General features: G+C 39.1%; 1 protein-coding gene across 2 annotated transcripts in view; it reads right to left on the bottom strand.

Annotated features, from left to right (window-relative positions):
* The window catches only part of PTPRR (protein tyrosine phosphatase, receptor type, R), a 219,786-nt gene that overhangs the window by 173,977 nt on the left and 19,828 nt on the right, over positions 1–25,981 (bottom strand). For both annotated transcript variants that reach the window (XM_004675893.2, XM_012720496.1), the window contains exon 2: positions 21,963–22,255. In XM_004675893.2, the coding sequence (XP_004675950.1) occupies positions 21,963–22,255 (293 nt within the window). The remainder of the gene's footprint in view (positions 1–21,962; positions 22,256–25,981) is intronic.

Below are 25,981 nucleotides of genomic sequence, written 5' to 3'. Positions count from 1 at the left end.
TTCTCGACATTTGGCTGCACATTAAAAACCAGCAGTTTTTTTTTTTTTAAGATTTATTATTTATTTATGAATACAAGAGCTGAGGTGTAGGCCAGGGGAGTAGGGGCAAGTAAGAAGATTCACCAGAGACAGTGTGGGAAGCAGAACAGGCATGTTGGCTGAAACTACACTACTGAGGGGAGCTGGTGAGGTCTGTTATGCCATCTCAGTCAGCTCCTTGGTCGGGGAACAAACTCCTGCTGCAGTGGCTACTAATAGCTTCATAGAGCTGAGTCTTAACCCCTTGTGGCACCAGGGAGGTCCCAGAGTTTTTTTTAATTACCAATAATAGGGGTAAGCCATTCAAAAATTTTGATTCTCTTGACCTGCTACCAGTATTTTTTCCTTTTTTAAAGATTTATTTATTTGTGCATACAAAAATGGGGGACAGGCCAGAGGTGCAGGGGTGAGAAGATTCACCAGAGACAGAGGGGAGCAGAACAGGCAGGTAGACAAATTACACTGCTAGGGGGAGCAGCAGGCGAGTCAGGAGGGGTTTGCCCCACCATGTGGATCACCTCTGGGGCAGGGATTGAACTCGCAGTGAAGCGTCCAGGCCTTGGCTTAGCTTTGCAATGCAGCACTCCAACAGTGAGTGGGCCATCAGGGAGTGGGCTGGAGTGTATTTTTTCACATATCCCAAGATATATATATGTATGTGTGTGTGTATATGTGTATGTAAGAAATATGTGGTGCCGAGTAGTCAAAGAATTAAGGCACAAAGCACAACTTGTGGAATATTCATTGAGTCCCTATTATACTCAGCAGTGTGAACACTGAAATCTCTTCCTTGCCAGTGTCCGTGTGTGTCCGTGTGTGTGCGCATATGTATCTCCTGGGTCGACATTAAATGACAGAGGATTAATTGTTAAGGATTAACAATTAACATTATTGTTAATATTAGTACCTTTCAATTTTGATTTATAATATGAGCATGATTATGGGCTGAGTAAAAAATATTAGTAAAGCGGGAGGTGGAAGCTGTTGGGTAGAAGGGTAGTAATTGATGGAAACAAGTTCTTGAGAGGTGGAAGGGGTTAAGTTTCCAGGGCACAGGATTTACCATGGATGGAAGAATGATGTTTTCTTTGGGACTTGGAGGGAGGAGGAAGGAGATATACAGATTTAGAGATGCTTGTAGATACAAGAAGCAGAACAGGAAATAGAATCAATGTTTTGTAATGGCTTCTAGTTCTTTTTCCTATTTGAAAACTAGGAAACAAGCTAAGAGTGAGACAGAAAATTCATTACACCGAAATGCTGACATTAATGAGGGCGGACTTGTATGTCAGTCTCCTCTCCCAAATGATTTATTATCTTCTTAATGGCAAAAGGACTCTGTGATTCTTCCCTTCTCCAACCACCTGTTTCAGGGATAGTCGCAAATTTATTCTCTTGCCTGTTACTGTAGTAATCATTCTTCCTTGTTTCCATCCTGATCCTGTCCCATTCTAATTATTGACTTTTTAAACTTCTTGGTTTATGTTCAGACTCTTCCCTTTCATAAAATTTTCACAGGTCTTTCCTTTGATAAAATCCCTTTCTGGAAAAAGACACAATGAAAGTTTCCAGAGCTGTGAATGAATCTTTTTTAAATGCCACATGACAGAATGTCTTTTGTGCTGGCAAATGTTACTTTTAGAAACTGCAAACCAGAATTAACAGTTAAACTTAGGAAATGGATATGGAGGTCATATAAGCAATTCCTATGCAAAATGTTTTTCCAGTTTTTCAGCATAATGACAAGCGTACATGGACAGACTCCTTTAAGAAATGCTCTTTTAAATGGTATCCTACATAACTTTATTTGACACAGGTTAGATTATACAACTAAAACCTAAGGAATTCAGAGTTCCTGTCAGTTAAGAATAAATCAAAAGATCTAATGCATTTGTGAAGCTACAGTATGCCTAAGAAATACTTTCATGTACGAATATTTAGTTAAATGTTCTGGAAACTTCTGCATTAATGTAAAATATATCTTTATTAGTATATTCATACCAGCAAATTAATATTTCATATTAATGTATTAATGTATGACTGTATCTTTATTATATATTATTGTATTAATTTATTGATTAGCTGTAATTAGGGGTAATAAATGTTAATGCATTTATTAACATTTTGAATAAAATGCATTTCATTAATATTTCATATTAAGTGGACCATATCTATTGTATACATATAGCTACTTATATATTGTATTACAAACTCAGTTCAGCAATTAAAAGGATACCCAGTTTCAGCTAAGAGGCACAAGCCAAAAAGCCAGGCATGGCTGACTGGCCTTTCCAAGAAGCTACATCAGCAGCAATAAAAACATTGTCTCCTGGCAAATAAAACTCCCAGTTCCCAGAAGAAAGGCTTTAAATAAATAAGAAAAATTTTAATGATCCTCTTTGCTTTCCTCAATGCATAGACAACATCAAATAGATAATTTTTTGTTTTGTTTTGCACAACACCTGCCTGGATCCTTGAAAATGTTTTTTGCAAGAATGTGCAACCTGCATAATTCTCACTGTGAGCTTCAGAATTCTGACAGCTTTCTAGGGCTATCTGAAATCTGTCCCCAGACTCGAATCCTCAGTATCGATTCTTTAATAAACTCATTTAATTTTTGCTTGCCTCAATTTATTTAATCCAACAGTATTACACATTTACCTATGAGACTCCCATGATAAGATTTAAGTTTATTAACTAGTAAAATTTATTTTTCCTTTTTTAAAAGCCTAGCCCAAGGTAGTACATTATGGGAATTTAAGAATAAATGCTAAAACCAGTCTTTTGGGGTAAGGACTACACTGTTCTGAGTAGTCAAAGAATGAAGGCACACAAAACCCAAAGCACAAGTTAATGAGCACTCACTAAATATTTATTTAGTTCCTATTATACTCGACAGTGTGAAACCTCTTTTCTGGCCAGTGTCTGTAAACTAGCTCTCCATACAGCTCTTGCCCTGTTCTGGTTTCTTCTAGAACTTATCAGTACTTGAGATGATATCCATATATTGTCTTCTTCCACTGTAATAAGAGCAGGGACTTTTTGTTTTGGATCTCCAGACTTAAAAACACATAAGAATTGCTCAGTAAATATTTATTGAACAAATGGAAGTCCTCTGTGCAATAGGATTTAGGGTAGGGCAAGACTAATGCAAACTGTCAGTGATCCAGAAGCTCCATTAGAGAAGCTCCCCTTGGCCCCAAAGAGAATGAAAGGTATGATGCCACATGGGGAGAAAATGCCTGCTAGTGAAAACGACAGAGAGAGCTCACAGCAGAGTTCTGAGGGCATTTGCTTACACCATTTCCTAGCCGTGGATTTCAGTAAAATTAGTTTCACATGCGTTCACTCCCATTCTTAGAATTGATGTATACTTAGTTTTTAAATTCCCAAATGTTTTGATATGGTGGCTATAAAGTGGAGCTTCAGAACTGCCTGGCAAATGGAAAATAGGGTAAACTTTTATGGAAGTCATCAGTCAGATTGTGAAATCTATAAAACCATATGAAGGTTGGGTTTTTCTGCTCCAAATCCCTTTATAGAGATTGAACTCCAGTGGTGTCCTTGCAATTTCCCAAAGCCTTTGTGGAGTGACAGGCTGGATCACAGTCAGGGCTGTGTTCTGGGTTACACTGAACTCAGGTCACAGGCAGAACTTTGCTTACTCCTGAGCTCGGGTAAGTGGATGTCTCCATTGTCTCCATCAAATTATAGTCATCTGCTTACAGGATGTAGGGTCTTATTAAAGGGCCATCAATCTCTCTTTATATGAGGATTCTTTCAAACACAGCTCCACTAACATACACAGGTAGACTAATCGAGGTCTTAAAGTAATAAAATTTGAATTCCAAAACTAGGCTGTAAATTTAAGTTGAGTGGAGTGATCCTTAGACTGTCATGCTCAATTTGGAAGGAATTTTAAATAGAATGACATCTGGCCAGAGGGTGGGGGCACAAGGCAAATATATCAGAATTGCTCATGACTCCCGCTTTATTTCCCACAACAACCCAAAGGCAGCATGATGAAGTTTACAATTAGTGAGAAAGTAGGGCAATCGTCACTGGCTTTGGGGAAAAGTGAAGTTGTGTGCAAAAAAGCTACAAGAATTTGAAAATTTCTTTTTTTAATTTATTTTTTTTGTAGAAGAACTGGGGTACAGGCCAGAGGTGCATGGGGTGAGAAGATTCATCAGAAACAGAGTGGGAGCAGAACAGGCAGATCCACTGACATACACTGCTGAGAAGAGCAATGGGTGAGACAGGAGAGGTCTGCTGTGCCATGTGGGTCACCCCCTTGGCCAGTGGTGATATTGCTGAGATTTAACCTCTAGGTCAACTGAGAGGCCAAGAACTTGAAAGATTTCTGTTGGGCTCCTTCAAAGTTATGTCTCCACAATAGTCTCCACTAGCACCCCTAAAACAGTCTGCACTCAGGATCAGTTACATGTGGGTGAATGACATGAGCCTTATTTCTTCGTCTGTAAATGAAGATAATGGTACTTTTTAAAAAAATTTTTTTTTTGCTTTTGTGTATTGTTTTTTAAGATTTATTTATGCATACAGAAATGGGTACAGGCCAGAGGTACAGGGGCAGTGAGAGAATTCACCAGAGACAGATTGGGGAGCAGAACAGGCAGATTGACAAAGTACACTGCTGAGGGGATCAGCGGGCGGGTCAGGAGAGGTCTGCCGCGCCATGTGGATCACCTCTGGGACAGGGGAGCAAACTCATGCTGAAGTGGCTTTAGCTTCTTAGTGCTGTGCTTTAACCTGCTGCGCCACCAGGGAGGGTCAATGGTACCTTTTTTACAGACTTATAGATATCATAATTAGTGTTGTGTTAAAAAGTTAGTAGGCCTAATTATTTGTATTAATGGAGAAAACAAAGGTAGAAAATTGAAAGGGTAAAAGTGAAAAAAATAAATAATTTAGAACACAAAAGGGTATCAGTCATTCCCTCCCTTCTCTAATTTAAGAAAGGAAAAGAAAGAAGACATCCAATTTATTTATCTTCCATAATAATAACTTATTTTGCAATCTAATAAATGTTCCCAAACACCCGAGTTCACCATGGTAGCCAATGAGGACGTAAACTTGAAAGGAGCCCAGAAATAGGAGAGCGTGAGAACAGTTCAATGCCAAGGTTGCTGCAGAATGTCTCTTGTTATTAAACAATTGTCTTATTTCCCAGTCAAGGTTTAACCCTACTTTTTGCTTGTATGTGTAATTATAGACTATGACAACGTGATTGTATCTAACTAGCATTGTCCAAAATGAAAATAAAAGATAAACAATGTGCACAGAGCAGAAGATGACAGGGATTAAATGAAGCCCTGTGGCTAAACATGAATGTGTAAGTATGTTTAATATACAAGGCTCTCAGCCTGCTAAAATAGATTAGCTCCCTAACAAACGTTGTCTGCTATCAGAATAACCAATTTACTTTTTTTTAACGATATAGCCACATCGGTTTTCAATTAAGATTCAAAAAGCCACGTCCTGATGAGCAAGGAAGTCATAAATGATTTATGAATGTCCTACTTTATGTAGTGTTCCATCTATTATTCTGCTTTAATCCTCTAGCATGCCTTTCCATTCATGAGAAATTAAGGTTAAGGCTATTTTATAAAGATTATATCCACTTTGAAGGTAGCTATTCCAGGAAACATATTTTAAAATGAATGCAATCTTTTCAAAGTTAGCAAGTTGATTCCTAAAATGCCTATTCAAATGTTAATAGTGCCTTTCTGTTTAATTAACAATATTTTCATTCTACTGGTTCTAATGAATCAATAACTTCATTGCTTCTTGCTTCAACCAAGGTGAAATATTCTCACTTGCTTCATAACAGGGTAAAGTGTTTTCACTATTTTTTTTTCCAGCCTGAAATGAAGAGCCCAATAACATCGATGTGTTGGAGAACATTCGGTGCTTTACACTGCTGAGTCCCAAGGCTTCAGAATGTCTTGCTGGAGTTTGTGGTATGTGAAGCCCTGAGAACACTTCTTTTCTTTGGACACACTACTTCTCCACAACCCCTCATCCATGAAATTCTGCTTTCCTGTTTGCATCCTGGATTAAGGATGTTAGTATTTGGATGAAGGCTATGTCCCTGACAAGATTTTTAACTATAAGGAACAGTTAGTCTCTTTCATATGAAGGCAAAGCAGAACACTGTAGGTTACATATAGAATACAAATGGTAAATCCACAGCCATCCCCAAATAGACAAGCGTCATGTAAGTCATAACTGGGAATTGGCCAATCAGGAACTGAGATTCCCCTCCTTCTCCAGGTGGTTGTATTGCATCATCTTGTCTGTGGACAAAGTGGGAAACAGCCCTAATTCCTAGCATGACTCTTGTCAAGCGTTCACTGCCAACCCAAGACAGATTGTTTCTCTCATTCTGAATTCTCAACAACAACAGCAAAAAAAAAAAACCCCTGAGGGCTAGGGACTAGAGAGTTTCCTGCAGGGCTCTGCATTAGGCCATATCATGGGCTCCTGGTCAGCTAAGGATCGTCAGGCCTTGCTTTAGGAATCTTCCTGTGGCTCTATCAGCTAAGACCAAGGACAGAAAATCACATGCTCAGGGTTGTTTTTCTAGGGTCTGGCAGTGGGGGCAGACAGCACACACAGTGAACTTGTCTCTGCTAGGATAGCAATTGTAACCTCATTCATAGATACAATATTTCTTTTTATAAATGTTAGTAATTATGATCAATATCATTGACATTATCATCATTTATTCATTCAGTCACTAATTAGGTATTGATTGCCTACTGTAGACCAACCACTCTCTGAGACTTTGGACATAAAAGATGAGGCAAGTCTTTATTTGGAATAAGTTAGATTCTAAATTTCAAGGAACTGATATATTTAAGAGACAGTTCTAGGAAGAGAACAAGGATGGTCACTTTCCCCTGACAAGTAGGAAATGTACTGCCAGCAAAATGGGAGGGATATTCAAATGATGATTGGGGGCTCAGGCCAGGTGTCGGTGAATCAAAGACTGGGCTAAGGGAAACTCCAAGGGAACATCTAGTCAATCTGCAAGAGTTAGCATGATCCTGGGTGACAAGGCTCATTCTCTGCAAAACAAAGTTTTCCTCCATCTATGGAGGAAGTGAGTGTCCCTGCCCAAATAATCTAAACAAATCTTCTCTAACATGCACTCTGATGCTGGGTTTTAGATAGCCTGAGTGTAGCTATGATTGCAGACCCAGAGATTTGAACTCTAGAGTCCAAGCAATGAAAATAAATGAGATAAACAGGCCAGGTACAATCCATCATCAGAGACTAGCAGGAATAACAGAGAATGAGACAGCATATATTCTATCTAAAAGGGGAAGCCATTGTGCAGTCATTTAAAACTGGTTTTGGACAACCAGATCTTTTCAGTATTTTTTAAAGATTTATTTATTTATGCACATAGAACTGGGGTGCAGGAGCCTTGAGAGCTGAACAGGCAGACTGATGAAGGACTCTGCTGAGGGGAGCAGCAGGCGGGTCAGGAGAGGTCTGCCGCACCATGTGGGTCACCTTTGGGGCTGGGGATTGAACTCGCACTGAAGCAGCTGTGGTCAACTTGTAGTGCTGAGCTCAACCTGATGAGCCACCAGGGAGGGCGCAAGATCTCTCAATTTTTAAAGAAATACTTGAAATGTAAATTTTTGTAAAAAATTCACAAATTAAAAACAAACACTGGAGGCTATTCAAAATATATATGAGAGCTGCCTCCACTGAGGCCACCAAATTGCAAGCTCTGTTTGACAGGAGCACAAATGAGCTTCCCCTCACACTCTGGCCTAGAGGAGTATCATTCACTTAAAGGGAACTCTAGATGCAGTACCCTAGGAGATGCTGGGGTGATCCTGAGCCCAAAATGAGGTATCACTGCCAAGGGAGAAAGTGCTGGCATCAGTGGCTGTGTGAAGCTGAATAAAGATGCTGTGTCTTAACCTCAGACCTGTGGCTCTGCTTCCCATGGCAGAAGTTACTCTGCAGATGTGAGGGAGCTGAGTATCCATGATAGGAGATCATCTTGGATTATTCAGGTGGCTCCAACATAATCCCAAGGGTTCTTCTTAGAGGAAGGTGGGAGGATCAGAATCAGAGAGAAGGACACATGATGGGTGACAGGTGAGAGGATGCTGTCACTAGAAAGGGGGCACAAGTCAGGCAAGGGGTGTCTCCAGAAGGAACTGGCCTTCTCAGACTGATTTGGACTTCTTACTTCCAGAATCCTGAAGCAATCACTTTATGTCTTTTCCACTCTATTCATGGCAATTCTTTGCAACAGCCATAGAAACTCAAATGGCAACACAGACTTTCTCAAAAAATTGAGCATCCTCTTGTCTAGAGAGAGAAAAGGCTCTGGGAGAATCAGATGGGGATTTTATCACCAGACGTAGGCCCCAAATTTCAGAGCCCCCTGATTCTGAGGAACCTACTGTTTATGGGAAGACCCTCAACCTCTTCTTCATGAATAATTCTCTGGCTAACCCAGGCAGATAGTTAGCAACCATTTCCAGTCCTTACCAGAACTTTCTGAGTCAATAGACTACAAAAAATGATGTAAGAACCACATGATGGAAAGAACCTCATCATTAAATCAGGTGAGCTACTCTTTGTGTGACAATCTCCCGGGACCTCAATATCATTATCAATAAAATGGGAATAATAATACCACATAGAGTTATAAGATAGAGAGATGGAAAGCCTCTATCCTGGTGCCTTGTGAATATCAGGAGTCCAATAATGTTGAAATGTAGAATGTAGAAAATATTTTTGTTATTCCTTTGTTGTTACCTTATATTTTCTAGATTCTCCACTATCAACAGACTGTTTCCTGCATAGCCTAGTAAATTAGCAGCTCAAGGGCAGCAAAACAATGAAAATCTTTAGGTCTGATCTTCATACCCTAGTAGATCAAAGACAGTGAGAGAATGGTGCTGCTCCTGACATTGTGACAGTGCTACATTTCTAATACAATCTCCTGTCATCAAAATGTCAAGAGAATGAGAGCCTTCTAGAAAAGTCCACTGCCCTTAAGTCCCCCCTGCCAACCATCACATCCAATATACACACAGTTGCTAATGCTTGTTAAAAAGGGCTTCACTACAGCAGCTGCAGACATGTACTTATGGCATTCAGCAGCCCGCAGGCTTTGCAAGGATGCATGCTGACATTTCACCAAGGCTTTTGCATAGTACTGCACTAATTGAGCAGAAGATCTGTAAGTGGCCTGAATCCACAGATTTGAGCTTGAGGGGGGAAAAAACAGGCAAAGGACATGAACAAATTTTGGAATGGATTAAAAATACAACCAATGCTTGGCTAAACATTTCAGTGGACTCTGAAGTCTGCAACCATTGTCACAAACTCAAATATTTGATTTTACAAACCAAGAATGTAAAGCAAGGAGCAGGGGGAGGGCCTGTTCAGACTGGGTGGGGAGCCCCGCTTAAATGCATTCCCTTTCTATTCCTTTCCAGTCTCTCTAGCTATTCATCTTTTAGCTGAGCTGAATTTCGCTTACAAGCTATGAGTATGTGAAACTCTGCCTAGTGAACACTTTGCCAAAAACATCACTAGCAGCAAACTCAGTCTGAGGGAAAACATCACTAGCAGCAAACTCAGTCTGAGGGAAAAGTGGGATAAAGGAGGTATTTATCTTCAGAGCTGTCTTCTCAAAATTATGCTTAGTCCCACTCCCCCCACAGTTAGGTGTTTATACCCAGCCAGACTCAGATCTCCCTCAGCCCCTGGCCTAATTTCTTCTTAGAGAACATTCCAGAAAAGTCCCAGTCTAGACCATGAGCAAATTTATATATCTGAAGATGTATTTGTTACCTTAGGCTAAAACCAGACATCTATTCTCTTTACATATGGCAATATACATGGTCGCACTATTATCAATAAAGCATGCTGGAGGTCGGCATTTTCTGTTGGCAATGTCAGTAAAAATTATGCAGGGTCTCTAAGGTTTGAGTATCACTGCATTCCAAGACTTTATTCATTGCAGATATTATACAAATTCAGTGACACTATTAGAGTTAATTATTCTCTACTGGTGGAAGTTTAGACTGTGGCAAACTGCTAGCACATATATTTTTGAGCAGGGAATCTCTTATTATCTTAGATCATACCTTAGCTTCATTCCCCAAAGGAGTCTAATAATGGCCAGTGGAGAAGACTGGAAGAATTGAGGGAGGTAATGATATTGACTTTCAGAGTGGCTCTGTTGAAACTATTTATTAAAAGATAGACGTCTCTCTGGTGGCACAGCGGGTTAAAGCACAGCACTAAGAAGCTAAAGCCACTTCAGCATGAGTTCAATCCCCAACTCAGAAGTAATCCACATGGCGCAGCAGACCTCTCCTGACTTGCCTGCTGCTCCACTCAGCAGTGTACTTCGTCAGTTGGCCTATTCTGATATCCACTCTGCTTCCGGTGAATTCTCTCACAGCCCCTGCACCTCTGGCCTGTAACCCAGTTCTATATGCATAAATAAATAAATCTTTAAAAAATAAATAGACTTCTTGAACAACAAGCAATGAAAATAAATATAAGTAACTTATTTTTTAACTCTATACTTATATAGATTTTTCATCAAAGTCAGGAATAAAGTTGATTAGATTGATAATACTTTTTTTTTAAAGATTTATTTATTTGCACATACAGAACTGGGGTACAGGCCAGAGGTGCAGGGGCGGTGAGAGGACTCACCAGAGACAGAGTGGGGAGCCGAACAGGCTGACTGATGAAGTACACTGCTGAGGGGAGCAGCGGGCAGGCCAGGAGAGGTCTGCTGCGCCATGTGGGTCACCTCCGGGGTAGGCGGGGATCGAACTCATGCGGAAGTGGCTTTAGCTTCTTAGTGCTGTGCTTTAACCCGCTGTGCCACCAGGGAGGGCCCAGATTGATAATAAATTTTAAGATCATTTTATTATTTTAAAGGCCATCTAAATTATAGATGTAAATAAACTTATGTTCAGAAAGAGCTTTGATTGCATGCTTGTAAAAGTAGTTGCTCTTGTTTCTATAGAATGGATGATCCCATAATGGCACATAAAATAGACTTTTTGAAGATGGCTATTCAGTGTGCTGAGTGCCAGAACAGATCACTTCAAAGTATGCCCAAGTAGCATGTTGATTATTTTGAATTAAAGAAACAGGGGTAAATGAATGCAACCCTAAACTTCCCTTTCTCCTAAAAATAGGATTTTTTTCCTGATCCTCCTGTTCTGTTTTGTCTGAAAGCAGAAAATATCAAAGGTAGCTTACTGTGAGATATGGAGAGACACCCCTATATGGACAGGAATGAGAATTGGCATAAATGAGCAAAGTAGTCATCCAAACCAAAATCTTCAAGAATTTCTTTGTTCTGTCTCTCCTTTCCAGATTCACTGCTTCTTTGTCTAAAGCTATAAAAACTGGCTATTTTGATCATTCACTAAGTCCCATATCTGACACATCTTCATGCATATACAATTAAATTTATCTTCTCTTGCTAATCTCTCTGTGTCAATTGATTGTGGGACTAACAGAAAAAAGGAGGTGACAAGAAGAGCCCCTGGAAATTTCCCTTACAAGTGCACAGACATTGGACAGGGCCTGCCTGGCTTAATAAATGAGGATGATTACAATCTATTCAGAGATTTCTGATATTCTTACTAGAAGAAATGCAACACTGAGCTTTGAAATAATTTTATATCAGACATTTTGCATTATATAAACATTTCAAACTGTTTCCATATGCATTGACTCACTTAATCTTCACAGAAATCATTGTTGAGATAAGTAAAAGGATGTTAATATATATATTTTCCATCTGAAAAAAAGTGAGATTCAAATGATCTGATTCTGATGCATCAACAAAATATTTGTCTCTGTTTCACCAGATAAAAACTCTCATTTTCTGTCTTTTTTCTCTAGGCTTAACAAATCCTGTTTTTCACATCCTAAGGGCAAAGAGCCTTGTTGCAGAGATAACATCAGAATTGGTGACCACTAGACCATGGCAAAAGCAAGCTGGCGTCGACCAGAATCACCAGACGTTTGTGTCATAAGGATGGACACACTTACTCCCCTGCTTACTCCCCCTTCTAATCCTTTTTAACTCTTGATAACTCCTGCCCTGTGCCAAAGAGCAGGATGGTGGTCTTTCAGATGCTGGTCTGCTGCCCCCCTCATTTGTCAATGAATCATTCAAAAGACTTTCCTTCTCCTCATACTGTTTCCTTTTATTGACCAAGGGAGCCAAGACTGGCCAGCCCTACTGGTAATAACTCAAGATTCTTTGGTTCCTGCTGAGTTTTCAGTCTCAAGCAAATCACCTCATATTTCTCTTCCTATTTGCAACATCTCTACTAGTGCTTGTATAAATTTGGACCTCCTGAGGTTGGGACTAGGAAGGCTTCACACTGTGGGAAGTCGACCAGGCTGCCAGCCTTCCAGGATTTCGAACTGAAACTTGATCCTCATGCTTGCCAGTGTTTAAACTGATTGAACCCTGAGAAACAAACTGAAGTCTGAGATACCAACTGAACCCTGGGATACCAACTGAATCCAGTCAAAGAACTGGGGAGTGTAGGTGTTTAGTGCACAGGAACTACTCCTTCACTTGAATACTTTCCCCTGGGGTGGGAGACCCATTCTCCTCTCATCCTTGTTGAGTCTAAACTCAAAATAAAAATAATTTAAATGATTGATGATGCGTCTTAAGAGGGTTGAAGGATTTTTCCTCTGGAACCAAAATTTCTGGAATCTGTTGACAAAACTTGGTTCCCAGGGGGGAGTGTTGGGTATACAAGGACACGCTTAGTGTGCATCCTCTCTCCTTAGGTGAGCCATCTCCACTACTTTCATTTGTTTAGGGTACAATTTTGCTATGAGAATATACCAGAGACAGTCACTGATATCCAAAGCAGTGAACAAAAAGAACATCAGCAATCTTTTAACTGACCTACATTTTAACTGCCATTTATTTACTAGAGACATCTTTTGGGGGAGCAAATTTTTCCTTAAGAACTGAATAAACTAAAATGTCAAACTAAAATCAAGTAGTACCATTGGAGTCTTCACTGAGAACTCTATGAACTGATTTTTGTTTTTAAAATTTTAGTTTAAAACAATTTTTAATTTTTTATTGATTTTTGCATACAAGAATGGAGGGTCAGAGGATTCACCAGAGACAGAGTGGGGAGCAGAACAGGCAGACTGACTGAAATCCACTGCTGTGAGGAGCAGTGGGTGGGTCAGGAGAGGTCTGCTGTTCTATGTGGGTCAGCACCCTGGCCAGCCAGGAATGAAACTCATGTCACAGTGGCTGGTGATAGCATGACCGCACTGAGACTCTAAACCCTGCACCACCAGGGAGGGGCTGACTGATATTTAAATGTACTGAGCAAAATTATCCCTCTTGTTGAGAAGTCCAAACTTTTCCAACACATCTGAGACAACCAGGTAGGTGGAAGGGAGCAGTGTGGTTCAGGGACCACAAGAGTCAGGGACGCACAGGAATGCTGAGATTTGCAGAGAGGAGCAGGAAGCCCAAAGCTAAAGATTGCACAGTGCAATTAAAAACAAGGCAACAGACCAGCAGCCATACAGGAGGGAAGTCATTCTTGGCAGCTTCTTAAAGAAACTAGAAGAAAAATGAGATAAATTTACACCTATCATTCACTAATAGAACAAGTGATAACATGATGACTGATTGGGAGGAGAGGTGACTGATTTAATACTTAGTAGTTGAAATGTAATTTCTATCATCCTTGGGGTAACACATCCAGCTATACATTACCAAAACCTAGCAATGATGCTTTTGAGAATGTATTCCTCTGGAAGAAAAGCACTAACACATAGCAGCTTATGCACAAGGATGACTTTAGAACATTACCCATAGGACCAAAATTAAGGGTGAATACAATGTGAATTACTATTAATAGAAAAATGTTTGAATAAATTATGGTGTAAACACACTGGGAAGCACTATGTACCATTAACAAGAATTAGTCATGATCATTGTTTAGGAAAACTTTCCAAGAGGTATCCTTGTGAAAGTGAGGGGGGGTGGGAACAGAGAAATAATTATATAGTATGCCATTTTCAGTATAATTTAGAATGACAGAAATGCCAATGAAGATATATATGTATATGAATGTATATAGGAACAAATTTGAGGGTAATTACCTGAAGTTTCCTAACAAACTATTTTTTTTTGCAAAATAATTTAGCAAATTATTAGATTATTGATAAGTCAAATCACATTTGGTCGTAAGACTTTTTTAAAAAAATTGAAAGTCTTCTTTGTAATGGAAGCTACTGAAAATACAGCTAATGGTGAAATTCTAAAGGCAACCAATACATATTTTACTTCTGAAAATCTTAGATGCAAAGAAGTTGCTTCTGGGGGTAGGTGACATGGGGTGAATCTAGAGCAGGTGTCAGCATATTCTGCCTGACAGGAGACGGTGGTTAGGCTTTGAGCAGGTCTATGTAGCAGGTGGGTGTTTCACAAGAAGACAGCCATGGCAACATGAAAAGCTATCAGCAAGTAGAGGTTCAAACTCACTGTGAGATCTGAGTTCAAAGACAAAACTAGTAAGAAGGCATGTCTCTGGGCTCATAGGAACTGAAGTACCAGTTGGCTCAACAAAGCAGGTGAGGGAAGGAAGATGACATCAAGAACTCAAATAACTAGAGATGGGATGTAAGCAGGGTTTGGTCAAGGTCGGCACATGTGACTATTCAGGTTGTGTGATGCATGGCTTGGGAGACTGCTGTGCGTTTAAGCTATGGTGTGAGTGTACTCCCCGGAGCGCTATAGAAAGGCAAGTAACTCATTACAGTCCTGGGATTTTTACCCTAACAGCACAATAAATCAGCTACATAACTGACAACTCCACTGCTTAGCATCATCTCCACCATCATGATTGTGATGCTGAACTGCAATATGTGATGCTTTGTAGAATAAATTCACTGCTCCTAGAAATAACCCAAAGAACTGGCCGGCTCACTTATTATGGTGACTGTCAAGACAAAGGAAGAAATAAGTAGAAATGTTGACTAGTAGCTGGTGGCCAGATTAGCCTATGAACCATCCTTCGAAATCAATCGTGTCCCCAATGAGCTACACTGCTCACATAGAGAATGAAGATTGGTATTTGACGTGGAAACTGGGCTAAAGTTGGGACCTGCTGAGCAATGAGCCAGACATATCATTATATACATTGTAACTCTTTCATATGAAATACATATTCTTATTTCTTTAAAGCCCAATGGATAAACAAATTTTCCCTGTAAGGGGATTTCCTGTTGGGTAACATTCAGATTCAACTTGTCCATACTGACTGCACTTTTGCTGTAGTGACTATTTGTTTAGACAGGGCATGTTACAGAAAGGACTTATGGCAGCTTACAAAAACACATATAATCCAAAGTAAAATTAAATCAAAAATAAGGAAATGAGGAAATTGAATTAGAAGGAAAATGAGTGAAGAAAAGAAAACAGCCAGCCAAGAATGAGGTTAGTTCACCAAGTAAATAAGGCACTCAGTAAACGTCTCTATCTTTGATAGAGGTAGACCACAGATTTGGCTCTCAGCTTTTAAGCAGTCAAGACAAAAAGGGAAACATGATTCATAGCATTTAAAAGATGTAATTATAAGCCAACCAATGGCTCAAGAGAAATGCAAGTATTCTTGGTACTAAGACCAGAAAGATATATCTTCCATTGTCCCATAGAATGCCAATAATAACAGACACTTTTTATAAGGATGTGTCAACTGTGATGCTTTTTTTTAAAAAAAAAATCTTATCTCATCCAATTCCCACAACAATTTCATAGGATGGATATTATGTGTATTACTTTCTCACAACTAAGGAAACTGGCAAACAGAGATGTTAAGTCACTGAAGGAACACATTTAGTGAGTATCTGATTTGGGATTTCAACACAGCTGCTGATGCCAAATTTATTCTACTATCACATGACTTTTATTTAGGAGCATTACCTACATTCAGATCCTAATTATTTCTAAATAGCCAATAGAATCGCTCAAAATGCAATATAATCTAGCCCCGTCACTTTCTTCCTACCACATAATTCTTTTTATAGTTTTCTTCATTGCACTTACCACCTGAAATATTGTGTTCATTTGTTTAATTGTTTCTCTCTCCCATTAGAATGTAAATAACATAAAGGCAGTGATTTTAGTTATCTTGTTCACTGCTGTATACCTAAAGTCTGCTTTACTGCCCAGAACATAGGAGGAATTCAATGATATTTTGAATGAATGAATGTTTCAAGGAGCAAGGATTAGGTATCCATTCAAAATCTTCAGCTGCCTGAATCCAGGGCCCTACTTCATCTTAATTCCTAGCAGATATCACCTTTATACTCTTTCCCAATCTCTATGTTTCAGTTCTACTAGTTTGCTCACCAGAAATTTGGCTATTTATGATAGTCTAGTTTGCATAGACTTTATGATTTATTAAATATTTTATTCATTTGATCGTATAACTTAAAAATTCACAGTTAAAGATATAGACGTCACTATCACTACATACATGCAGAAATTGTGTTTGCTCATTTGAACATAAAACATGACTTGATTTTTTAAATCCTATATCCAAAGAATTCTCCTGGGGTCTGTTCAATATAGATTGTGCTATCTGCTGTCCAATGTTTCCTATTTTAAAAGATCAGTTACTAAAAAGAGAGAGAAAGCAATTTAATGACTTCAAACATTTAATGATGATGTAACATATACTTGTTCCTAATTCTCGTTGCAGGACAAAATCAAATTCATCAATGACGCAGTTTCACTAGGGCAGCAATGAAAGCATGAGACAGCGGGGTGGGCGGGGGGCTTTCTGAACTATTGACATAAACACACACAAAACCCCAAAATAATCAACATTGATTGGATGATATTAACAAATATGGTCAGGGAAATTTAAGGATAAGACAGATACTCAGTCCTGACTGTCTTGATGCTCATTCTGTGTTCTCCAAGTCCTTTGGGTTCTCATGGAATTTGTATCATATTGCTATCATTTCCAGGGAGGAAGGCGAACCAATCCCACAAATACATCTTTTCCTATATATTAGAAACCATCTGTGAACATTTGGCTCAAAAAGTGGGTTTATTTCTTGTTTTACTTTGAAGTTATTTTTATTAACATATTTTTTCAATTAAAACACTAAATCATATGACTATGTAGTCTAAATTCAAAGGTAACAAAAGCTAATGATGTCCTTCTTCTGGACTCAAATGGCCCAAATACAGCAGACAGGTAAGAAAAGCAAGCTGAGATATGAGTAATGGCAGGATCATACTGTCATATTTCAAAAGAAATCTGGAATATGTTTAAGGTACAGGACTGTGATCACTCTCCCTATGAAAAGAGGAAGATAAATGGTTAGGGTGATGTGATATTATGATTTATAATAAGAAATCCTACTTGTTCATCATCCCCAGTTTCTAGAAAATAGCTCTTGTAGTTTCCTATGTAAACTACATTATACTATTTAGAGTTTTGTTCTGAGTTCTTGAAACAAGTCCAGAGCCATTAAAAGTGAAATGACTAACTTTGGTTATTCGCAACCAATCATTTCAACCACACCTGACAGTACAATGGATGAGGGGACTTTTGAAAACCCCTAAAGATAGGAGCAGGTTGTAGGAAGAAGCTGCTAAGTGATAGGAAGGTTAGAACACTCAGTTTCACTCCTGGAGAGGGCTGAATGCATCAACAGAAGCCAGAGATTGTATTAAGCATGCCTCTATAACAATGCATGAAAACCGTAAATCATGAGATTCAGAGAGCTTCCTGGTGACCACTTGGAGGTGGTGGGAGTGTTCCTGTACCCACAGAGGGCCTGGCAGCTCTGTGTCCCTCCCCACTCTTTGCCCAGGCATCTTTTCCATCTGTTGTTTCAGTGATGCCCTTTTATAATAAAGTGGTATGCTAGTAAGTAAAAAAGTAAAATACCACTCTGAGTCCTGTGTGTTGCATTAGCAAATTAATCCAACCTGAGGTGGGGATCATGGAGGCTCCAGTTCACAGTCAACTGGTCAGAACTACAGATAACAACCAAGACTTGCCCCCAGCACTGGCAGTGGGGCTGGGGGAGCCAGTCTTGTAGAATGAAATCTCAGTCTGTGAGATCTGATTCTATCTCCAAGCAAACAGTGTCAGCATTGCATTAAATGGTAGGTTACTACATATGCCATAGAATTGTTTTGCACCTCTCTGGACACCAACCACACAGACCCTCCCTCTCCCCCATCCCACGTGACTACAAGCAGCCCAGTGCAGGACCAAGCTCTTCCCCCTTAGGCCTGGGATGCCAGCACAGGGCCCTGAGGTGAAGTGCATTAGTAATGTCTGAATGGGAACCAGGGAGGTAGGGGGCTGCTGGGAAAGGAGTGGAGCAGAGCAGCAATTTGGGGGAGCCCTTAATAAAGGAAGCACTCAAGGGCTCTCTCCAGCTTTTCCTGGGAATGGCCCTTGACAAAGTTGTCAGCCAGGTAGTGGTCTGCTGCTACCGGCCAGCCCCTGTGGCACTAAGACTTGAGAAGACTTTGCCCTAGCTCCAGAGCAGAGACCCCTGCTGACTACAACCCGCAGCTGTGTGGCACCATCATTCAGTAACTGGCTGTTCTACCTCTTCCTCAGAGTTCTTCCTCTCCCATTTAAAATAGATATGCTTTTTTTCTGTTGGTTGCTCCAAAACTCCTTTTTGTTTATAGTTGTGACAGTGAGTGTGTTATTAGAACCAGGAGGAGGTGTGTCCTTTGTTATCTTTTTAGAGCCTTTGTCCTGTTACCCTTCCTAAGTACCTCAAAACTCAGGAACCGCCCAGAATGTTTCTTGAATGCAAATTCCTGGAACTCTTCTCATAATTGTGGAGTCAGGAATCTGTGGGGAACGGTTTTGGGATATTGGATCCCAGCTGATGTAAGATGATTTACATCCTGGCAAAAGGAAGTGTTTGGGTTTCATCCCTATGGGAAAGAAAAGGCTGGGGATGGGGAGTGTGAGGGGGCACAGAAGGGGCGTAGTGTTATGGTCTGATTTACATTTGCTGCAGATCATTCAGACAAAAGTGGGAAATGGTGGGTGCAGACTAGTCAGTTGATAAGAGAAGGACAGGTGGAATGATGAAATAAGAAAAGGAGTTAAGGAATTGGTGACCGTCATAGGATTTTTGTAATGGTTATGGAGTCATGGCATGATTCGGAATACACTATATACACAAAGTCATAATTAACTTTTGTCAAATAGCTACTCAGTTGTGCCAACATCACATGATGAGTAATCTTATCCCACTGTCATGTCTCCCTTCACTCTTTTCTTTTACATCCTAAAAACCTTCATATTAAGGACTAAGGAGTAGAATAGTCTAGTGATGTGTCTGTTGCTAGTCTAAGTGAGTAGTGAACAAGATGAGCTTTATTTTAGGAACTCTGCAACCGGCATCTTAGCCTCCTGGAAACTCCTTATCATTTTATGTACTCAAAGAAGTCTTCCCACTGCTTTCAACACTGTCCTCTTTTCCTCTTTTCCCACCTCTCCCCTCCCTCTCTCCTTCCCTTCCTTCTTCTTCCATTTTTCTCTCCCCTCCCCTTTGCAGAACAGAATTGACTTTTCTATTGTAGCTAAAAGAAAAAAATTCAATAATTTCCCTAATTCAGGAAATTGATACTTACTAACATCGTTCACTTTATAAACTCAGCTACAAAGTAATTCTGTGGTGCCACAGTAATATACCTCAACCAGCATGGTCTCAAGTATGTGTATGTGTGCATTTATAATATGCTATATTATAACATGTTTTATACATATATACACTTATATATATATATATATATATATATATATATAAATTAAACTTGGTGCAGAGAAGTTGTATATGTGTATTTGCATACATATACCTACACACATATATGAATTGATCTGGCACATATAAAGGTTATATATACCATGCATATATATTACACACATACATATATAGTTTTAATATGTATGACATATATTTCTTATACTTGTATATCCTAGTCACACAAACACATGCCATTTATGCCACCAAAGTCATTTAGCAATCTCAAAATATCTCCCTTTTCCCTTACATTCCATTCTTCAATCTCTTTTATGGACAGAATGAACTTTCAAACCAGTTGATAACTGAATGATGTTGACCCTCTATCTTTTTAGTAAACTGAGCACAATTAACATATTTTTAGAAAAACCCACATACTTGGTTTTCCTCCTAAATCACCATGAATGTAAGTGACAGTAAGTGGGTTACAGGGAACATTAGAATTAGCGTTGTTGTAAGCTTCCAAAACCACAGCATAGAGACCAGTTCCAGACAATAGACTAATGTAGAAAAACTAACTATTGCTTCCATGTAATCATCACCCTCCCCCCAAACACACACAAAAAGCTTCTTTATGAATCTCTAAATTATAAAGCAAAAGTGAATGACCTGCCAAAATTCCTCATTGATGCCATAATTAAACTAGTTAGTACATGACATTGCAAGATAGAACCAACCTCTTGAACCGTAATTCAAAGTGAGTATAAGAGTTGATGACTATGGGTATATGATGGTCACGGGAGGGGAAAATGTCTCCCGTGACCCCTTGCATTAGCACAGGCATATCCAAATACAGCGACATCATTAACATCATTTATCTTCAGTGAATAGGCAGAGTACATGGCTTTCACCTTCAGAACATCTGTTACTCATAGAAATGCAGAAAATATGTTCAAGTATTTTAGGAGGCCAAATGACCCACATATTTTCTCATGAGTGCTCATCCTGTGTTCTCAATTTGTTACTTATTGAATTACTGACATTTACCCTTAGACATTTCCAAAGTAAAAATCAGAGACTATTTCTAGATACCCCAAATTATGAGTGAATCAAAAATAGTGTATGCTAGTTGAAGACATTAATGAATGGGTTTTTGATTCTTGACACTGGTAATGTATTCTGGCGTGTAGTCTATTTTTAAAAAATTAAAGAAGAAAAACTTGTTAAAATTGATTGGAGTTGATGTATAAAGAGATTATTTCACTGCAAACCTTTTCATTGACTCATTTTGGCCTTAAAAGTTAGGACATTTGATTATATTTTGGACAGAAGTGCAATAACAATCATATAGCTAGATAGATTCTCTTTTATGATTTTGAACTTGAGAAGAACAATAATTAAAATAAGGTGTCAACCCCAGTAAGTCTTTTAAACTATCAGAACTCCACAAATTGAGAAGTAACGACCTAGGTTCTAAACCTAAAAACATAAGCCATGGACCATCATATCATCTTCATTCATGAAGGTTGATACTTGCTCAGTGATATTAGAAACACCAGCCATCAATCCCCAGACATCGTGTTTGTTATTAAGACAGAAAACCACCCTGAAATGACATCTTCTCCCTTTCAGTGGTTCCACCATTTCTTACAATTTGAGTCAAGTGACCAGAAGATCTTCAATAACTATACTATTTATTTACATAAAATGACACAAAGGCCTCTCCTAGAGCATATCATAACAGAAGACAGGAGGCTCAGTTCAGGATATGGTCTGCTATAATAGTGAGGCCTTCCTAGGTCAATTTTTAAATCCATTTCTGCCCCCCCAAATATTTTAAAAACACCTATCATGGACCATGCACTGTGTTATGCACAAAGAATATGGATAAAAGTTCCCATTTTATTGGATTACATTCAAGAGGAAGAAAACAGATAATAAGCAAGTAAAAGCAAAGAAATATCAGAGAATGAGAAGCGCTGTGGTAAATATGGGTGAGATGCAAGAACTATTCACCGTCAATGTCCTCCTCCTCCCTCTCAGGCAAGGATACAGAAGAAAGCACCAGCAATGGTTTATGCAGTACTTACCACCACAATTACATTTGCTGCTGGGATTGGAAGATTTTCTACTTCAAGATCCTGACCAGCCAAAGCCAACAGATTAAGAGATGGGTCATATGCAGGTCTAGGAAATGCTGAATTAACAATTTGATGGCGTTTGCTTATTTGAGCATGGGAAGATCGGTAGTTGTGCTTATAGATCTTTTGTGGCGCTATATCCAGACTCTTTTCAATGTCTTGTGAATGGTGATAAATAAAGGCTGGCTTCCTGCTCTTCTGATGGATTGCCAAAAGGTGGTCACTGTCTCCAGAATAGCATCCTGAAAAGGGAAAGAAACAGAAAAAGCAAGGTCTTTCTTCAGTCAGATAAGTAAAATTGTCTGGAAAAAAGAATTCTCCTTTTTTAAGAGACTCTAAGATTTGTAAAGGAATCTAGTTACATTAATCTCCATCTTTTTGCCTACTTTGTCAGATATTCTACTATCTCTCTTTTTCAGGAATTTCCTTCTTTATCTAAATCCAGGTCCTAGGGCTCTATTCCTGGGTGTGCTTTGGGTTCCTCATAAGATAAGCATATTGTCCTCAAGTTTTTATCTCTTTAATAAACAGAGTTTCATATAATTCTTCCTTCATACTTATCATGCATTTATGATATTTAACTATTATTTAAAATAATGTTTCAGAGTATTTTCAGCTGATTGGCTGTAGAAACCTGAGTTACCTAATTACGAAGGCAACTTCCAGTAGTGCAGCAATAAACATTTTTCCTTCTTTTTTTTTTTTTTTAAGAAGATTTATTTATGTATGCGTACAGAACTGGGGTACAGGCCAGGTATACAGGGGCAGGGTATTGAGCTTGACCAGCTAGCTTGCTGTGCTTTAACAGGCTGCACCACTAGGGAGGGCCCACATTTTTCCTTCTTACTTAGCAATATGGCTGTCCAAATAAAGAATACATTTCCCAGCCTGCTCTGCCTTACAACTAAATGCTATCATTTGTTCAAGATCAAGACATTGGGATGTGAATAAACATGGCATGGACATGTCTTTTCTTTCATTTTTGTCTTGCTGAAATGCAGAAAACTTTATTGGAGCACCATAGGTTAAGGGTGGTAGAGTAATAAGACAGAAGACGACTGACCAGGAGGTCTCTGGAGAAAGTGGAGCCACCATATACCACTTCCAGAATTCCAACTCAACCTCTCTGGGAGGAGTTATTTTCTATCTTGTTTTAGCCACAGTTATGTTAAATATCTTAGTTACTGCAATTGAATCTATATGCTAACTGATGTAGTCATCTTTATTCTTTTTGCTAGGTAAATGATCATTGAATTGAGTAACTTTGTCATTGATCATAGGAGGAAATAGATAATAAATACATATGAGTTGAAGAATAATACTAAATGAAATACCAATTAGAAAGACAAACTTAAGATCTTTTACATAAGATGACAGAGTGAGCATATCACAAAGTAATAATAGCTAGCTACTCTAGGCTCCCTAGATTCTGCCTTGATACTGGTGGCAACAAAAAATTGAACCAATACTATTCTTTGAAAACTACTTACATCTTTTTTTTACAAATATTTTTCTCAAATTCTCCTTCTTTTTATCTTTTACTTTTCAAATCTTGCAAGACTGTGCAAGACCTTTGTACATACTAATCTTTACAATATGCCTGCAGTATCAGCATTACCTGGCAGCTGTAGTTCTCCATATCTATAATGACTGAACATTCTATGTTTTTCCTTTTGGTAGGAGGGCTGGTAAGGAGAAAACACAGGTTCATTAAAACATACAAGGTGTTTTTCCTTAAACTAGAAACTATATTTTAACGAGGAGGGTTATTAAAGTAAATTAGTTTATAAATGTCTGTGCATTCTATTTCTTAGCCCCAAGGTGACCATTGTTACTCTTCATATTATTATACTGAGATTTCTCAGAGAAGAGGGAAGGGAATGCACACCTCTCAAAAGTGTAGAAATTCTTCTAGAACACTATAGTCATTTAGCAAGTTATTTTTGGTAAGATACTGAATGAGCCTCTGAGGTCAGAAAGTTAAAATGCATCCAAGGCATTTTAACATCATTCTTCATCAACAAAACAGTCACAAGACAATAACATTAAGTGAACTTGTTCTGAATTTCATATCACATATGTTCCTAATGTCTGTTTCATTTCCAATTCTGAGGAATCACTTCATACTCAGAAGGACAGGAAGTTATACAATTATTTTAAGCATTTAAGAAGTGAATCATTAGAAAAACTGTAAATTTTACAAGATTTGAGAAAAATAGTGACAAGAGAAAATTTATATTTCTTAAAGATTGCATGGCTATATAAGAAAATGGAGTGGAAGGGAGCAAGAATAAGTTCAAGTGTTTCAGGTAGGCTATCTTAGATGACAGGACAATGGGCAGACTAGGTGGCAGTAGAGATAGCATAAAGATGAATTCCAGGGGGCCTCCCTGGAGGTACAAGGGGTGAGTATTAGCACTATGAAGCTATCACCAGCCACTGCAGCACGAGTTCAATCTCAGCCAGGGAGATGACACACATGGCACAGCAGACCTCTCCCACCTCACCTGCTGCTCCCCTCAGCAGTGAATTTCAGTTGATCTGTCTGTTTTGTTCCACACTCTGTCTCTGGTGAATCCTCTCACCCCCAGAACCTCTGGCCTGTACCCCCAATTCTTGTATGAATAAATAAATTAAAAAATTTTTTGATAAGATTTATTTATTTGTGCATACAGAACTGGGGTACAAGCCAGAGGTGCAGGGGCAGTGAGAGGATTCACCAGAGACAGAGTGGGGAGCAGAACAGGCTGACTGACGTAGTACACTGCTGAGGGGAGCAGCGGGCAGGTCAGGAGAGTTCTGCCTCACCATGTGGGTCACCTCTACGGTGGGGATCAAACTCACGCTGAAGTGGCTTTAGCTTCTTAGTGCTGCGTTTTAACCCACCAGGGAGGGCCCAAAAAACCTTTTTTAAAAAGATGAACTTCAAAACTATTAAGGTAATGGAATTGACCAAAACAATGTATTAGTTCAATGATTGTGTTAATGTTGTGGAAAGAAAGCTACAGTGGAGATTCTAGGAAAATTCTGTTTTTAGTGGGCAGCTGATTACTTGAGAATGTCCTTTACTGAGAGAGGAAAGTGAGTTTGTGGTGCCTAAAATGTATAGAAGCAGAAATGTCTCAAGAGAAATGTTTATGGGGAACTCAGGAGGAACCTCTGGACTAGAGATAAATACTGAAAAGCCACAAGTATGCTAATGGAAAACTGAGAGCTGAGATTGCTCAGAGAATCTTGTAGAATGAGAAGGACAATGAATCTGCAACTCAGACATACTTTTAAGGAGCAGTTGGAGGTATGGGAAGGAAAATCAGAGCTGTTGCAAGAAAGTGATATGAAAAGAACATGACACGAGTCTATGGTCAGTTAGTGTTCAGTGTCCCTGAGAGTTGAGGAGTTTAATCAGACTGACTGTTTTCACTGACTTGAAATTTATCAGTGGACCCTGCACCTGGGTATCCAGAGAGCCAGATCCTACACAGAAAAGGCTTGGAACTAGCATTCTAGAAGCACTAAGCTAATCACCCTTTACTGTTGAGTCTTTGTCTAAAAATATAATGATATCATTTTATAGGTTTTAAAATTTAAGATTCTAAATCTGGGTAAGATAAAGCAAACATCACTTGCTTTGTTGCAGACACTAAACAAAACTTTCATACTTGGGATAATGCAAAAAACAAACAAACAAACAAAAACCAGCCATTTGAGGATTATGGAAAATAGCTTGGTGGGGGAAAATGGAAAATAGCTTGGTGGGGGAAAAATAGAATTCAAGATTTCACAGTGTCAACAGTGAGTTTACCATCTCCTCCTTCTCTGATTCTGAACATGAGGTGTCTGCAGACACGAGTCCAGAGGGAATATTCTAGCTCTAAGACACAAATTCTGGAAAAAGGAGCTCACAACGCTGAGAGGCAGCATTCCCATCATTCCCCCTCCCCCCCCCCCCCCCACATAAAGACATGATC

The sequence above is a fragment of the Condylura cristata genome, unplaced genomic scaffold, assembly GCF_000260355.1.
Source record: "Condylura cristata isolate star-nosed mole 26May11 unplaced genomic scaffold, ConCri1.0 scaffold00004, whole genome shotgun sequence".
Taxonomy (NCBI): Eukaryota; Metazoa; Chordata; class Mammalia; order Eulipotyphla; family Talpidae; genus Condylura; species Condylura cristata.
This window is presented reverse-complemented; position numbering and strand designations above follow the sequence as displayed.